The 15895-nt window shown below is 66.2% G+C and overlaps 1 protein-coding gene across 1 annotated transcript; it reads left to right on the top strand.

Annotated features, from left to right (window-relative positions):
* The first annotated feature begins 598 nt into the window (after positions 1 to 598).
* ITGA3 (integrin subunit alpha 3) lies at positions 599 to 15299 on the top strand. The gene is given in 9 exon segments (XM_068170601.1): positions 599 to 800; positions 802 to 875; positions 8973 to 9094; positions 9172 to 9254; positions 10324 to 10573; positions 12077 to 12160; positions 12969 to 13176; positions 13725 to 13918; positions 15031 to 15299. Coding segments are annotated over 9 exon segments (1317 nt in total). The 5' UTR covers positions 599 to 695; the 3' UTR covers positions 15228 to 15299.
* Positions 15300 to 15895: the final 596 nt, after the last annotated feature.

Genomic DNA, 15895 nt, shown 5'->3' on the forward strand with positions numbered 1-15895 from the left:
TGGTGGGGGTGCTGCCCCGGGGGGGTCCCATCCTTGGGGAAGTCCCGCCCCGGGGGAGCGTCCCATTCGGGGGGGGATCCTTCCCGTGGGGTTCGTCCTGTCCTGGGGGGTCCCAGCCTGGGGGGATGAAGTAGCATCTTGGTGGGGATCCCTTCCCATGGTGGGGTCATTCCCCAGGGGGTCCCAGCCTGGGGGGGTTCCCGTCCCAAAGGCTCCCTCCGGAGGACCCCAGGTGTGGATATCCCGGGACAGGCAATGATACCCCCGGGGGCGGTGCTCCCCCAACAGCCCATCGCGGGGGGCGTGACCGGCGTGTCAGGGGGCGGTGCCAGCAGGGAATGGGCGTGGCCACGTGTCCGCGCGCGCGCTCCCCGCCATGCACGCGCAGGTAGGGCACCACCTCTTCCTTCCCCCCCCCCGCGGTGCGCAGGCGCAAGAGGGTGGGCGTGGCCTCACGACCCTGGGGCGCGGCCTTCACCGGGGGGGCGTGGTCTCGCCCCCCGCCCCTCCCCCGCAGGTGCCCGGTGGGAGCCCGGGGGGGGGGGGGGTGCGCGGCCCCTTTAAGGGGAGTGCCCGGAAGGGCCCCGCCCCGCAGCGCACCGGCCCCGCTCGGGGCGCGGTTCGGTGGCTGCGGCCCTAAGGTGGGGTTGGGGGCGGGAGGGGGGGGTGGGAAAACTGTGGAACCGGTGCGGGACATGGCGGGGAGCCGCTTACCGGGCGTGCTACCGGGCGTGCTAGCCCTGCTGCTGGGGGCCGCCGCCGCTTTCAACCTGGACCGAACCTTCCCGGTGCTCAAGGAGGGGCGCGACCCCCGGCGGCTTCTTCGGGTTCTCGGTAGCGTTGCACCGGCAAACGGAGCGGAGGGAGCAGAGCCTGTGAGTGCCGCCTGGGAGCGGGGTGGGGGCCTGGTTCCTGGGTGGAGGCGGGGGAGGGTTTCCCGGTGAGAGGCTACCGGCGGCGGTGGGGGGTCCCTGGGGTAGGGGTGGGCTCGGAGGAGGAGCTTTGGGTGGGGGACCGGTGGTCGGAGTGCTGGAGGGTGGGCTCAGGGGGGGCCTTTTGTTGAAGGCGGTGGCCCCCGAGGTCAGCTCAAGAGGGTTCTGTGCTCCAAAGTAGCTCCCGGAGGGGTTTGTCTCCCGATCGCGGCTTTGCTCTGCACCCCTTACTGGGGGGCGGGTCCTATCCTGACCCTGGGGGTTTTTCCCCCCCTTCTCCAACCCTTGTTCCTCTTGTGGGGTCCCCCACGCGGGACCCCAGTGACACAGGGTGGGTCTGGCACACGCAGTGGCTGCACCGGTGGGCACGGAGCCTGGCAGCCCCCCTCGGGAGTTTGGGGCTATCCTCACCCGCGGGGCCCCGGCCGCTGCGCTCCTCCTCGGAGTGGTTACGAAGCCCCTCGTGTCCCCCCCTTCAACTCTGTCCCCCTCCAGCAGCCGGGGGGGGTGTTGGTGGGGGTGGGCCCTGGGGAACCTGTTGAACTGTAATTCCTGCTGCTGGGCAAAGCCCCAACAAAAACCCTTTTCAAGCGGAGCATTCCCCGTGCGATCCCACCGTGTCCCCCGCTGTCCCTCAGCTTAGCCAGAGCCCCCCTTACCCCACCCCCCAGTGGGGGAGCATCCCCCGTTCCCAGCCCTCCTGGCCGGAGGTGCGAGCTGCCTGTGCGTGCTGGGGAGAAGGCGCCGGGCTTGGGTTGGGTTCCTCTCGCCCTAGGGCACAGGTTTTTTTGCTGGCTCACCTTCCCGTGGAACTCCCAGCTGTGGCTTGGGGGGGGGATGGGGGGGAAGCCTTTGGGAAACCTGGAGGGTTCCTGCGGGCTTTTTTCCGCCCCCCCTCCCTCATACCCACGGTGGAGGAACTGGTGGCAGCTGCTGAACAGAGAGAGGCATCTGCTGCTCCGCATTCCAGAGATGCATTCGGGCCGCTCACCCCGCCGTGGGATGTCTCTTGTTGCTCCCGTCCAGGAGGGAGTGAAGCTGTTCCCTGCGGAGCAGCTGGGGGGGGGATGTGGGGGTGTGCAGGAGCTGAGCCAGCAGCCTGGGGACCCCCCACCCCCGCCTCTCCTCCTGGGAAACACGCTGGCTCCCATCCGTCCATGGCTGAGTTCCCCTGGCTTTGGTGACATTGGAGCAGCTGCTGGGGGGACATCGAGGCCAGGGTCCTGGCTGGCAGCAGAGCTGATGATCCTTCTTGTGGAGATGCTGGCCGGGGTCATCACTTTGTCTTGGGGGGGGGGGGCTGTGGTGCTGCCAGCAGTTCGTGATCCCCCCCGACGTGGGCCACGTGGGCCTTGCGTGTCTGAGCGTGATGCCGGCAGGGGCTCCGTGGGGGGAAAAGCTTTGGCACTTGAAACCCCAAGGGATTTGCAGCCCCTTTCCCCTGGGAGCCCTGCGCTGCCTGTCCCCAGGGCGGCAGGGCCAGGGGACCCTTGTGACAGACTCGGCCAGGCCGTGCAGGACCTGTCCAAGCCGTGCAGGCAGGAGGAGGCTGCAAGGGATGCAGGCAGCTCCTGCCCGACCAGGGCCTGGCTTGCTTGCCGTGGGTACAGCCCGGGGGGGGGGGGGGCGGGGGGTGCACTTGCTTGTCGTGATAGTGGCACCGAGGGTGCCAATTGGTGTCACCATCCCAACACCCTTGCAGGAGCTGGGGGAGCTGCCTGCCCCGCTGGCTCCTGCCCTGGGCAGGACACACAGTGCAGGCACAAGGGGGCTGAGCCACAGCGTGGGCTCTGTCCCTGAGGTGTCAGAGCCATCCCAGGTGGCTGGGGTGAGGTGGCACCAGGGCAGGTGTGCCCCTCAGCTCCCCTCATCCCTGGCTGCCCAGGGGAGGCCTGGGCTGGGCTGCAGCCCCCATGGCGTGGGGCTGCTTCCCTCCTTCATCCCCAGTGCTGGTGGAGGCTTCCCTGCCCTTTGCTCTCTGGGCAGGTCCTCGCAGGTGCAGCCCTGCTAGGGTGGGGACAGGAAAGGGCCACTTCCTGCTGCCGCCCTCCCCGGACACCACGGGGGTGTCTCATGGGTGGGTTGTGGGGTTTTTTGGGGGGGAGGGGGAACCCTGCTTGCCTGACCTCACTGCCATGTGGCTGCTGGAGGTGTGGCGATGCTGCTGTGACCAGAGGGATGCTCTGGAGCGCCGCTGGCATTCCTGGCAGGGATGGGGGAGAGCCACTTCCCAGCTGGGCAGTGGCCAGGGGCCAGGCTGGCACCGGAGTGTGTGTGTGTGTGTCCCCTCTCCTCTGCTGCCTCCACCCCCACGCTGGTTTTTTCTCTTCATGGGCTGGAGCTGTGCCCATGCAAAGGTTTGTTTGCCCTCTCCTCCCCGTGCCAGGTGAAGGAGAGGTGGAAGCCTTATCAGCCTTCCGGAGATTAGGAAACTCCTTGGGCCACCAGTGCTGGGCCAGCAGCCACTCCCACGGGCTCAGAGAGGGGACGTGGTGTGACCTCTGGCCACGCTGGCAGGACCTGGCAGTGTCAGATGACCCCAATGTGCCTTATTTTGGGGGGGGGGGGGGGGGGGGGGGATCATCTCTGAGTGACCTGGAGGGGAGCTGAGGTGCAGAGCATCCGTGGCAGGGAGGCTGGAGGCTGTTGATGTGCAGCCTGTCTGTGTCTGTCGCCTCCTGGGTGCCTCAGTTTCCCTCCTGTGTGCCTGAGGGAGTAGAGTGGGGGGGTGTAGGGGTGGGGGGTGGGGTGTTTCTTGATGTTGTGGGGGTCTCCTTGGTCCTGGTTTGCCGATGGGGAGGAGGAGAGCGTGGCCAGCAGCTGCCTTCCCAGCTTCCCTCCCCCTCGCCTGGTTCTGTGCCGATGGCTGGAGCTGGCCTGGCTCTGCTTCCCCCCCCACCCCCTCCCGCCTTGGCCAGGGGCCGGGGTCCTGCGGGGCTGCAGTTCCTTGGCAGGCGAAGGGGGGGGCGGATGCGGGGGGGTTGATCCATCCGTCTGTCCAGCCGGCCCTCTGTCTGTCCATCCTTCACTGCTTCCAGGAGGCAGCTCCTTCCCGCGGGCATCAGCGGATTCGGCTGCTCAGGGCTCCCTGAGGGGGAGGATTGATCATTGCAGGGCTCCCCCCTGCCCCCGCTGCCACTGGGGAGTTGGAGTGGTGTGGAGCTGGCCCCAGAGTCTTGGGCTGGGGGGGGGACACCCCTTGGTTTTCCCTGGGGGGGGAGGGGGCGGGGGCTGTTGTTTGAGATCCTGAAGCTCATTTTGGGGAGTTCTGGAACCCGAAGTGTCTTGGGGTGAGGTTTGGGGTGGGGAGCTTTGGGGGGTGGGGGTGGTCCTTGTGCCCCACTGCCTGTCATCAAGGGTGGGTGGGTAGGGGTGGGGCAGGGATGGGGCGAGATGGGGCTGGAATGAGGCAAGACAGGGCTGGAATGAAGCAGGGTGGAATGGAGCACAATGGGGGTGCCAGCCCCCCCAAACCTCCCACCCACTCCTCCCCTCCTGCCTCTCTGAGGTGTTGCTCTCACTGCCCAGCTGCTCCCTGCCTGCTGCACACCCCAGGGAGGGGGGTTGGGGCTGGGGGGTTGGGGCTGGGGGGGTGTTGCTCTTTGGACTCCTGTGGCACAGCCCTTGGGGGTCGGGTCCCCCCTTTGCCGTCCTCATCAGACCTCTCTTACCCTAGGGACAGCCACACTTTGGAGCTGCTCAGTGTCTGGGTGCTGAGCCCATCCCACAGCTGCCTCTCCCAGTTCAAGCAGTGCTGGCTGGGAGCCCCCCCCCACTGCCGTGTCCCCCCCATCCCAGCTTAGCAGGGCGGATTAGGACGGGCCACGGCCTCTTGCATTCCTGCTTCCCTCCCTTCCCAGCCTCCCCCTTCCCGCTGCTGTTTGACCATCTCCTGCCTCTGTTCTGCTCTCCCAGCGCCAGGCCAGCTCTGAGCTTCATCTCCTTTGCCCTCCTGCCCCGGTGGGACCAGTGCCACAAACTGGTCCTGGCCCCCCGAGGTGGGAGCCTCAGGATCCCAGCTCCTGCTTTTCCCTCGGTCTCTGTAGGGCAGCCGGGGGCTTGCCTCTTCATGCCCCCCACCCCCACCTCCTGCCTGCTTCAGTGGGATTTGGAAGCCCCCGGCGTCCCCTTCCCCCCATTGCCAGGAGCAGAGCCTGCGGGTGGGCTGCTGTGCTGGGAAGTCTTGGCTGGAGGCAGCAAGACGCCAGAGCTGCTTGGCTTGGGCTGGCTCCCACCACCCCCTCCCCCCCGGGACTTGTGGGGGCACAGACACGAGGATGATGGTAGTTGGGAAGAGCTCTGCTTGGAGCTGGGGGTCTGGCTGAGCCAGGACCACCCGGGGAGGCTGGGGACAGCCACCCCCCCAGCAAGGAGCCCTAGGTGGCTTCCTGTCCCCTTGAGCTGTGGGGCAGCTGCTGGGGGCTGTGGGTGCCGCTGGTGGGGCAGGACCCCCCCCGTGGCTTTGCTTTCCAGCCCTGACTCACAGCGTGGCTGCCCTGAGTCACCTCCCTCCTAGGTAACTGGGGACAATGGTGTCCCTATTCCCCCCCCCTTGTCCCTCAGCTGTATGTATGGGGCAGGGGGGGGGGCAGGAATTCTTGGGGCACAGATTCCTTTGTGCCAGGCTGGAGAAAGTCAGGAAGGACCTGGCCTCATCTCACCCAGGGAGTCCACTTCTCCCAGCCCAGCATTCCCGGGGGGAGCAGCCCCCTCCACCCCTGCCCCTCTTTTTTGAGGGGGGGAGGGGGCGGGGGGAGGTCTCTTCTGTGCCTGAGCAAAACCAGCGTGTGTGTACCCCCCCCCCTCCCATCCCAAACCTGCAGCGTGTGGCTGACTCAGCCTCAGCGATGCCTCTGGCAGTGCCCATCACCGGGTGGGAGGGTTTGAGGGGGGCCGGCGTGCCGGGGCGGGGGCTGCCTGGGGCCCCACATTCCTCCTGTGCCTGGGCTTTGAGTCAGCCGCCCGGCTCTGCCCGGACGCGCCTGGCTTCCCGGCCTCGCCTTCCCCAGCCCCTGCCCCGCCGCTCCTTCCCCGTGTGCTGCGCTGCGGACGGCCGGGATGGGCTCCGTCCTCACCGGGGCACCAGCGGCGTGTGCCGGGACTCGGCCAGCTCCTCTCGGCGGGGCTGAAGTGGCAGTGCCGGGACCTGGGCAGCTCCTCACGGCGGGGCTGAAGTGGCAGTGCCGGGACCTGGGCAGCTCCTCACGGCGGGGCTGAAGTGGCAGTGCCGGGACCTGGGCAGCTCCTCACGGCGGGGCTGAAGTGGCAGTGCCGGGACCTGGGCAGCTCCTCTCGGCGGGGCTGAAGTGGCAGTGCTGAGCCCTGAGCAGGTCCTCACAGTGGTGCTGGGAACTGGCCAGCTCCTCACACCAGTGTTGCAGTGGCAGTGCCGAGACCTGGCCAGCTCCTCACACCGGTCCTGAAGTGTCTGTGCCAGGACCTGGCCAACTCCTCACACTGGTGCTGAGACCTGGCCAGCTCCTCACACCAGTGCTGAAGTGTCTGTGCTGAGACCTGGGCAGCTCCTCACCGTGGTGCTGGGACCTGGCCAACTCTTCACACTGGTGCTGAGACCCGGGCAGCCCCTCACCGCGGTGCTGAGACCTGGCCAACTCCTCACACTGGTGCTGAGACCCGGGCAGCCCCTCACCGCGGTGCTGAGACCTGGCCAACTCCTCACACTGGTGCTGGGACCCGGGCAGCCCCTCACCGCAGTGCTGAGACCTGGCCAACTCCTCACACTGGTGCTGGGACCTGGGCAGCCCCTCACCGCAGTGCTGAGACCTGGCCAACTCCTCACACTGGTGCTGGGACCCGGGCAGCTCCTCGCCGCGGTGCCCTGTGATGAGGTCTGGGGGCTGCAGCGGCTGTTTGGGTGCTCTGTGCCCCCCTGCCCAGCCGGGGGCGGGGGGTGTGGGGGTGCTGTGCTTCCTGCCCTGGCAGGCTGGGGCCGTGCCCGCTCGCTGCCATTGTCCCTGCCGTCCCGAGGGACTTCCCCGCGGAAGGCTTTGGTCTTTCCGGAGCCCCTCACGTCGCCCTGCCGGGGCCCGGCCGCGCCGCAGCGCTGGGCAGCCTCTGCCCTCTGCTGCTACCTGGGGACCCCCTCCCAGCCTCTTCCCGTGGGTGCTGGAGTCCCACCCCCCCCCCCCCCCGATGATGAGAACCTGGAGCTGGGCTGTGGGTGCCAGCCTGGGCACCCCTCCAGGGATGCCAATGTCCTGCCTCTGCATGGCGCTGCCATGACTCAGCCAGGATGTCTCTGCCCCTTCCCAACCCCCCACCCCCCCGAAAAAGGGCCTGAGTCACCCCCCGGATGGGTGCAGCCCCCCCCCGAGACCCCCAGGAGTCATCCCCCGGATGAGTGCAGCCCCCCCCGAGACCCCCAGGAGTCACCCCCCGGATGGGTGGAGCCCCCCCCGAGACCCCCAGGAGTCACCCCCCGGATGGGTGCAGCCTCCCGCTGTGACCCCCAGGAGTCATCCCCCGGATGGGTGCAGCCCCCCCCCGAGATCCCCAGGAGTCACTCCCCGGATGGGTGCAGCCCCCCCTGAGACCCCCAGGAGTCACCCCCCGGATGGGTGCAGCCCCCCCTGAGACCCCCAGGAGTCACCCCCCGGATGGGTGCAGCCCCCCCTGAGACCCCCAGGAGTCACCCCCCGGATGGGTGCAGCCCCCCCTGAGACCCCCAGGAGTCACCCCCCGGATGGGTGCAGCCTCCCCCTGTGACCCCCAGGAGTCACCCCCCGGATGGGTGCAGCCCCCCCTGAGACCCCCAGGAGTCACCCCCCGGATGGGTGCAGCCCCCCCCGAGACCCCCAGGAGTCAACCCCTGGATGGGTGCAGCCTCCCCCTGAGACCCCCGGGGGGGGGGGGGGGGGAGGCAGACAAGCCCAGACTCCTCCTGGCATGAGGGATGCACCCAGGGGTGGTCCCTCCTCACCCTCCCCAGTCCTGGGAGGGGTCTCCCCACCCCCTTGCTGGGACCCCCATTTCTCCTGCATTCCCTGGCAGGCTGAGCCTGTCTGCCGGACAGGCTGCAGCTGTGCTGCCCTGCCTTGGGCTGTTTACACTGCTGGGGGGCCCTGGTGCTGCTGGGGGGGCTCCAGGACTGCTGGGGGGCCCTGGTGCTGCTGGGGGGGGCTCCAGGACTGGTGGGGGGCCCTGGTGCTGCTGGGGGGGCTCCAGGACCTGGTGGGGGGCCCTGGTGCTGCTGGGGGGGCTCCAGGACTGGTGGGGGGCCCTGGTGCTGCTGGGGGGGCTCCAGGACTGCTGGGGGGCCCTGGTGCTGCTGGGGGGGCTCCAGGACTGGTGGGGGGGCCCTGGTGCTGCTGGGGGGGCTCCAGGACTGGGGGGGGGCCCTGGTGCTGCTGGGGGGGCTCCAGGACTGGGGGGGGGACCCTGCTGCTCGTGTGGGGGCTTCAGGACTGGTGGGGGGCCCTGGTGCTGCTGGGGGGGCTCCAGGACTGGTGGGGGACCCTGGTGCTGGTGTGGGGGCTGCAGGACTGGTGGGGGGCCCTGGTGCTGGTGTGGGGGCTCCAGGACTGGTGGGGGGCCCTGGTGCTGCTGGGGGGGCTCCAGGACTGGTGGGGGGCCCTGGTGCTGCTGGGGGGGCTCCAGGACCTGGGGGGGGGGCCCTGGTGCTGCTGGGGGGGCTGCAGGGCTGCTGGGGAGTCCTGATGCTGCTGTTAGGGTCCAATAGTGGTGGGGGGGGCCTCCAGTATTGGTGGGGTCCTGATACTGACACTTATCCCCTCCCAGCACCTCCTGGTTACCATCACCCCCTCAGCCTTTCCCTGGGACACCCCCAAAATGAGGTGGAAGGCATTGGGGTGCTTGGGACCCCCCCACCCACTCATTATTTGGGGGTGCTAAGCTGTGGCATGCTCCAGGGAAGCCCTTCCTGGTTACCATCCCCCCCTCACCCTTTCCCTGGGACACCCCCAAAATGAAGTAGAGGACGTTGGGGTGGGTGGTGCCATTTCTCCCCATCTGCCCCTTCTTCCCCCCCCCCCCCCCTCACCCTCATCTCTGCCCCCCCAGGCTGCTGGTGGGGGCCCCCCGAGACGTGGAGCCGCTGAGCAGCACCCGGCCGGGCGCGGTCTACGCCTGCCCCCTCAGCTCCTCCACCAGCGACTGCCAGCGCCTGGACATCGAGCTCAAGAGTGAGTGACCCCCCCCCAAAACACCCCCTGCTCGTGGGGGGGTTCCCCAGCCTCACATTGTCCCCTCCTGCCCCCAGGTGAGCCGGACAAGGCCATCATCGATGACATGTGGCTGGGGGTGACGGTGGCCAGCCAGAGGCAGCCGGCGGGGAGGGTCCTGGTGAGTGACCTCCCCCCACCCCCCCCTTAGTTCAGCTCCGTGCTGTGGGGGCTCCCTGCTCTGGGGCAGGGAGATGTGGGGTGAGAGGGGTGGGATGGGGATGGTTTGGGGGTGGGCTTGCTTTTGGGTTGGGGGTTGGATATGGGGTTTGGGTTGGGGTTGGGGTTGGGTTTGGGCTGGGTTTTGGTTTTGGCTTGGGGCTGGGTTTTGGTTTGGGGGTTTGGGGTTGGGTTTGGGTTGGATGTGGGTTTTGGGTTTGGTTGGGGTTGGGTTGGGGTTGGTTTTGGTTTGGGGTTGGGTTTGGTTTGGGGCAGGGTTGGGGTTGGGTTTGGTTTGGCATTGGATTTGGGGTTTGGGTTGGGGTTGGGTTTGGTTTGAGCTGCTTTTGGTTTTGGTTTGGTTTGGTGGGGGTGGTTTGGTTGTTGGTGGTGGTTGGCTGATGGTGGGTGGTTGGGGGTGGGGGGGTGGTAGTTGGTTGGGGGTGGTGGTTGGTTGGTTGTGGGGGGTGTGGGGTGGGTGGTTGTTGTGGTTGGTGGGTGGTGGTTGGTTGGTGGTGGGCGGTGGGGGGTGGTGGGTGGTTGTCATTTGGTTGGTTGTTGTGGGTGGTTGGTGGTGGGGGGTGGGGGATGGTTGGTTGTGGGGGGGGTGGTTGTTGTCATGTGGTTGGTGGGTGGCGGTGGTTGGTTGGTGGTTGGTTGTTGTGGTTGGTGGGTGGCAGTTGGTTGGTTGTGGGGGTGTTGTGGTTTGGTTGGTTGTGGGTGGTGGGTGGCGGTGGTTGGTTGTTGTCATGTGGTTGGTGGGTGTGGTTGGTGGGTGTGGGTGGCTGGTGGTGGTTGGTGGGTGGCGGTGGTTGGTGGGTGGTGGGTGGCGGGTGGCAGTGGTTGGTTGGTTGTGGTTGGTTGTTGCGGTTGGTTGGTGGTTGGTTGGTTGTTGTGGGTGGTGGGTGGGTGGCGGTGGCTGGTGGTGGTTGGTTGGTTGTGGTGGTTGGTTGTTGTTTGGTTGGTTGTTGTGGGTGGTGGTTGGTTGTTGTGGTTGGCGGGCCGGCTGACGGCGGCCGTGGCTGTGCCAGGCCTGCGCTCACCGCTACACCAGGGTGCTGTGGTCGGGCAGCGAGGACCAGCGGCGCATGGTGGGCAGGTGCTACGTGCGGGGCAACGACCTGCGCCTCAACCTCAGCGACGAGTGGCAGACCTACCACAACGAGATGTGCAACTCCAACACCGACAACGACGAGACTGGCATGTGCCAGATGGGCACCAGCGCCGGCTTCACCCCCAACATCATCTACTTCGGGGCCCCCGGCGCTTACAACTGGCAAGGTGGGCGCCCGCCCCCCCGGGGGGGTCTGGGGTGTTGCCGTCCTGCCCCCTCCCCGCAGGGCATCCCCTGCTTCGCGCTGCCAGCTTTGCCAGCGCCTCCCCTCCTGACAGCCCTGCCAGAGCCTGCCCAGGGTGAGGTCAGGATGGGGCCAGAGCTGCCCAGCCTGCCCTGGCACCCTTCTGCTGCCCTGGCACCACCTGGCACAGCCCAACCCCTCCTTTGCAGAGGGCACTGAGCATGGAATGGGTTGGGTTGGAAGGGAGCTCAAAGCTCAGCCAGTGCCAAGCCCCCTGCCACGGGCAGGGACACCTCCCCCCAGCCCAGGCTGCTCAAGGCCTCATCCAGCCTGGCCTTGAGCACCTCCAGGGGGGGGACATCCATCCACAACTTCCCTGGGCAGCCCCTTCCATGGATGTGCCTTCCCTGGCTGGATGAGAAGGGCTCAGCTCCTGTGAGGAGGGCTCCAGGATGGGGACTGTCCCTCTGCTTGCTCCATGCAAGCAGGGTGATGCTGCCAGCTGCCTGCTAGCCCTGGGCACTACCCAACCAGCACCATGCAGCTCTCACCTCCAAATGTCACACTGCCAGCTGTGCCAGCACCCCCCCTCCCTGGCAGAGCCACCCTAACTGCTGCCCAGGGTGAGGTCAGGATGGGGCCAGAGCTGCCCAGCCTGCCCTGGCAGAGCAGGACCACAGAATGCAGCACAGGTGGCACAGGAAGGCATCCAGGTGCCCCTGGGCACTCATCTGCACTCATCCCATTTGCCAAGGCCACGTCATGCCACCCCAAAACGTCCCCATGCCACCCCCAGGCACTCCCCAAAGGTCCCTAAGCCACCCCCAAATGTCCCCAGAAGCCTCTGTGCCAAGGTCAAACCTCCCCATGCCACCCCCAGGCATCCCAGAATGTCCCTAAGCTGCCCCTAAATGACCCCAAAAGTCTCTGTGCCAAGGCCAAACCTCTCCATACCACCTCTAAGCACCCCAAAACGTCCTCATGCCACCCCCAGGCATCCCAGAATGTCCCTAAGCTGCCCCTAAATGACCCCAGAAGCCTCTGTGCCAAGGCCAGACCTCTCCATGCCACCCTCAAACGACCCCAAAATGTCCCCATGCCACCCCCAGGCATCCCAGAGCATCCCTTAGCCACCCCCAAACGTCCCCAGAAGCCTCTGTGCCAAGGCCAGACCTCTCCATGCCACCCTTAAGTACCCCCAAATGTCCCCCATGCCACCCTCAACATCCTTCTTGGGCTGAGGGCCCCCCAGAAGTGACCCCAGGCCTCCAGGGGTGGCCTCCACCAGCTGCTGGAGCACACAGGTGCCCCCCAGGTGTCCCCCCCGTGTCCTCGTCCCCACCCCCGGAGCTCCTCCACCTGGGTGACCATGGCCACACCTGCGTGCAAGGGGGGTGGGTGCTGAGCTGGGGGGGGGGGGGGGCTTGGGGCTGCTCCTCACCGTGGGTTTAACCTCCCCCCCCTCTCCATCTCCCCTCCACTGCAGGCACTGACTACATGCTGCAGAGGGAGATGTGGGACCTGCACGACTTCTCCTACCCCAACACCAAGAGTGGCAACACCTACATAGGTGAGGGGGGGAGGGGGTTGGAGGGGGGGCAGTGAGGGGAGGAGGGGGTTGGAGGGGGGGCAGTGAGGAGATGGTTTGGGGTCCGTGGGTTTGTGAGGGAACCTTCAGGGTAGGCGTTGGAGAGGTTTGGAGAGCTCCCAGGATTCACAGAATGGGTTGGGTTGGAAGGGAGCTCAAAGCTCCTTCAGTTCCAACCCCCCCTGCCACGGGCAGGGACCCCTCCCCCCCAGCCCAGGCTGCTCCAGGCCTCATCCAGCCTGGCCTTGAGCACCTCCAGGGAGGGCACAGCCACAACCTCCCCTGGGCAGCCTGTGCCAGGCAGGTCATGGATGTGCCTCCGCTGGCTGGATGGGGAGGGCTCAGCTCCTGTGAGGAGGGCTCCAGGATGGGGACTGTCCCTCTGCTTGCTCCATGCAAGCAGGGTGATGCTGCCAGCTGCCTGCTAGCCCTGGGCACTACCCAACCAGCACCATGCAGCTCTCACCTCCAAATGTCACACTGCCAGCTGTGCCAGCACCCCCCCCTCCCTGGCAGGGCCACCAGGGGGGCACCGCTGGTGCCCATCTCACCGGGGGGGGGGTGGGGAATGCTGGAGGGGATGGCTCCTGCGCTGGTGCCCGTCTCACTGGGGGGATGCTGGAGGGGTTTCCTGCTCTGGTGCCCATCTCACCGCGGGGCTGGGGTCGGGTTGGGGATGCTGGAGGGGATGGCTCCTGCGCTGGTGCCCGTCTCACCGCGGGGCTGGAGGGGCTGGGGGCGGTTGGGGGTTCCCTAGGCTGGTGCCCGTCTCACCGCGGGGCTGGGGCAGGGTACACGGCGGAGGTGGGCAGCGCGGTGCTGCAGCGGGACGCGGTGACGATGGTGAGCGGCGCTCCTCGCTACAACCACACGGGCGCCGTCTACCTGCTGAGCCGCAGCCCCCAGCAGACCCTGCAGAGGAGCCTCCTCCTCCCCGGCCACCAAGTTGGGTCCTACTTCGGCAGCGCCGTGGCCCTGGCAGACCTCAACAACGACGGGTGAGGGCAAGAGGCTTGGTGGGGACCCCCCGCCCCCCCCTGCCAGGTCTGAGGGGTGTGGGGAGTGGTCATAGATCAGAGAATGGTTTGGGTTGGAAGGGAACTTAAAGGTCATCCAGTTCCACCCCCCCTGCCGTGGGCAGGGACACCTCCCCCCAGCCCAGGTTGCTCAAAGCCTCTTCCAGCCTGGCCTTGAACACCTCCAGGGAGGGGACAGCCACAGCCCCCCCTGGGCAACCTGTTCCAGGGTCTCTCCACCCTCCCTGGAAAGAATTTCTTCCTAATCTCCAGTCTAAATCCACCTTAAAGCCACCCCCCCTCAGCCTAACCCTCCAAGCCTTTGTCCCTCCCCAGCTCTCCTGTAGCCCCCTTCAGGTCTCCACACGGTTGGCTCCACAGCTGGGGGGGGGTTGTGGGTCACAGCCTGGGGGGGGACACACACACAGTGCTGGGGGTGGGGAAGAGTCATCTGGAGGAGTCCTCACTGCTTCAGGGGGCGGGGGGGGAGGTGGCAACCCCCAGCCCCAACCTGCCCCTTGGCCCTGCAGGTGGCAGGACCTGGTGGTGGGGGCCCCCTACTACTTCCAGCGGAAGCAGGAGGTTGGGGGTGCAGTCTATGTCTACATGAACGAGGTGGGGGGCTTCCAGCTGGAGCCCAGCCTGGTCCTCACCGGCCCCAGCTACTCTGCCTTCGGGTTTGCCGTGGCCAGCATCGGGGACATCAACCAGGACGGCTTCCAGGGTGAGCAGCTGGGGGCCCTGGGGGTGGGGGAGTCGTAGGTGGGGTACAGCAGGGACTGCCTGTGGGTAGGGGGTGTCCTCAGGCAAGAGGGGATCCCACTGGAGGAGGTGTGCTGGGTCTCTGGAGAAGCCTAGGATTAAAAGGATCCCAGACTGCCAGCATGGTGAAGGTGGGAAGGAAGCCCTGGAGCTCAGCCAGCCCAAGCCCCCTGCCCCAGCAGGGCTCCCACAGCAGCACAGTGCCCAGGGGGGGTTGGAAGCTCTCCAGAGAAGGAGACTCCACAACCTCTCTGGGCAGCCTGCTCCAGGGCTCAGCACCCTCACACCAAAGAAGTTTCTCCTCCTGGTCAGGTGGAGCCTCCTGGGTGCCAGTTTGTGCCCCCTGGTCCTGTCCCTGGGCACCACTGAGCAGAGTCTGGCCCCAGCCTCTTGCCCCCCAGCCTGTAGCTCCTGCTGAGCATTGCTCAGCTCCCCTCTGGGGCTGCTCTGCTCCAGGCTCTCAGCCCCAGGGGCTCTCAGCCTTTGCTCCTCACAGAGCTGCTCCAGGACCCTCAGAGTCTCTGTAGCCTCCTCTGGTCTCCCTCCAGGGGTTCCCTGTCCCTCTTGAACTGGGGAGCCCAGAGCTGGACCAGGGCTCCAGATGTGGCCTCATTAGGGTGGAGCAGAGGGGGGGGAGAACCTCCTTGACCCTCTGGCCACACTCTTCTGAATGCAGCTCAGGGAACCATTGCCCTTCTTGGCCACAAGAGCACAGTGCTGCCTCGTGGTGAAGTTGTTGTCCCCCAGCACTCCCAGCTCCTGCTCCTTGCAGCTGCTCCCCAGCAGTCTCCTCTCAGCTGCCCTGCTGCAGGAGGTTGTTCCTCCCCGGGGGCAGGACTCTGCCCTTGCCCTGCTTGAGCTTCATGAGGTTCCCTGTGCCCAGCTCTGCAGCTCCTCCTTGCCGGAGGGAGGTGGGAGGCATCTTGCCGGGGGGGGAGTGTGGTCAAGGAGGGGAGGAGCTGGGGGAGAGCTGAGCGTGAGGGGGGAGGGCAGAGAGGCTGAGGAGGCAGGGAGGTGCCGTGGGACAGCCCCAAACCCATCCCCACGGGGCTGATCCTCCTCTTCCCCCCGCAGACATCGCCGTGGGGGCTCCTTTTGAGGGTCCTGGCAAGGTCTACATCTACCACAGCAGTGCTGAAGGGCTGCAGGAGAAACCCCGGCAGGTAATGGGGACCCTGGGGCTGCAAACCCCCTCCCAGCACCCCAGAGAACCCCACAGAAACCCTGCACCCTCCCGTGGGAGAGGAGAGGAGAGGATAGGATGGGGATAGGAGGGGATAGGATGGGAACAGGAAGGGATAGGATGGGGACAGGATAGGATAGGGATATAGGATAGGGATTGGATAGGGATAGGGATGGGATAGATTGGATAGGGATAGGGATGGGATAGGATTGGATAGGGATAGGGATAGATAGGGATTGGATAGGGATAGGGATAGATAGGATTGGATAGGGATAGGGATGGGATAGGATTGGATAGGGATAGGGATAGGATAGGGATTGGATAGGGATAGGGATAGGATAGGATTGGATAGGGATAGGGATGGGATAGGATTGGATAGGGATAGGGATAGGATAGGATTGGATAGGGATAGGGATGGGATAGGATTGGATAGGGATAGGGATAGGATAGGATTGGATAGGGATAGGGAAAGGATAGGATTGGATAGAGATAGGATAGGATAGGATTGGATAGGGATAGGGACAGGATAGGATTGGATAGGGATAGGGAAAGGAAATAGAATTAGAATTAACCAGGGTTTTTTTCCCCCACCTGCAGCAAAGCCAAGGCCTGGGGTTGCTTGAATCTTGTTGGCTTTCCACAGGCTGGTGGAGGCTTTCCACCTGGAGAGGAGTTGCCCAGAAGGTTTAGGTCAGGAGGAGATTGGGCATCCAGAATTGGGCAGGGAATAGGAACAGAACAGAATAAACCAGGTTG

The sequence above is a fragment of the Melanerpes formicivorus genome, unplaced genomic scaffold, assembly GCF_026170545.1.
Source record: "Melanerpes formicivorus ecotype bairdi unplaced genomic scaffold, bMelFor1.0.p_v2 SCAF_457, whole genome shotgun sequence".
In the NCBI taxonomy this organism is placed as follows: domain Eukaryota; kingdom Metazoa; phylum Chordata; class Aves; order Piciformes; family Picidae; genus Melanerpes; species Melanerpes formicivorus.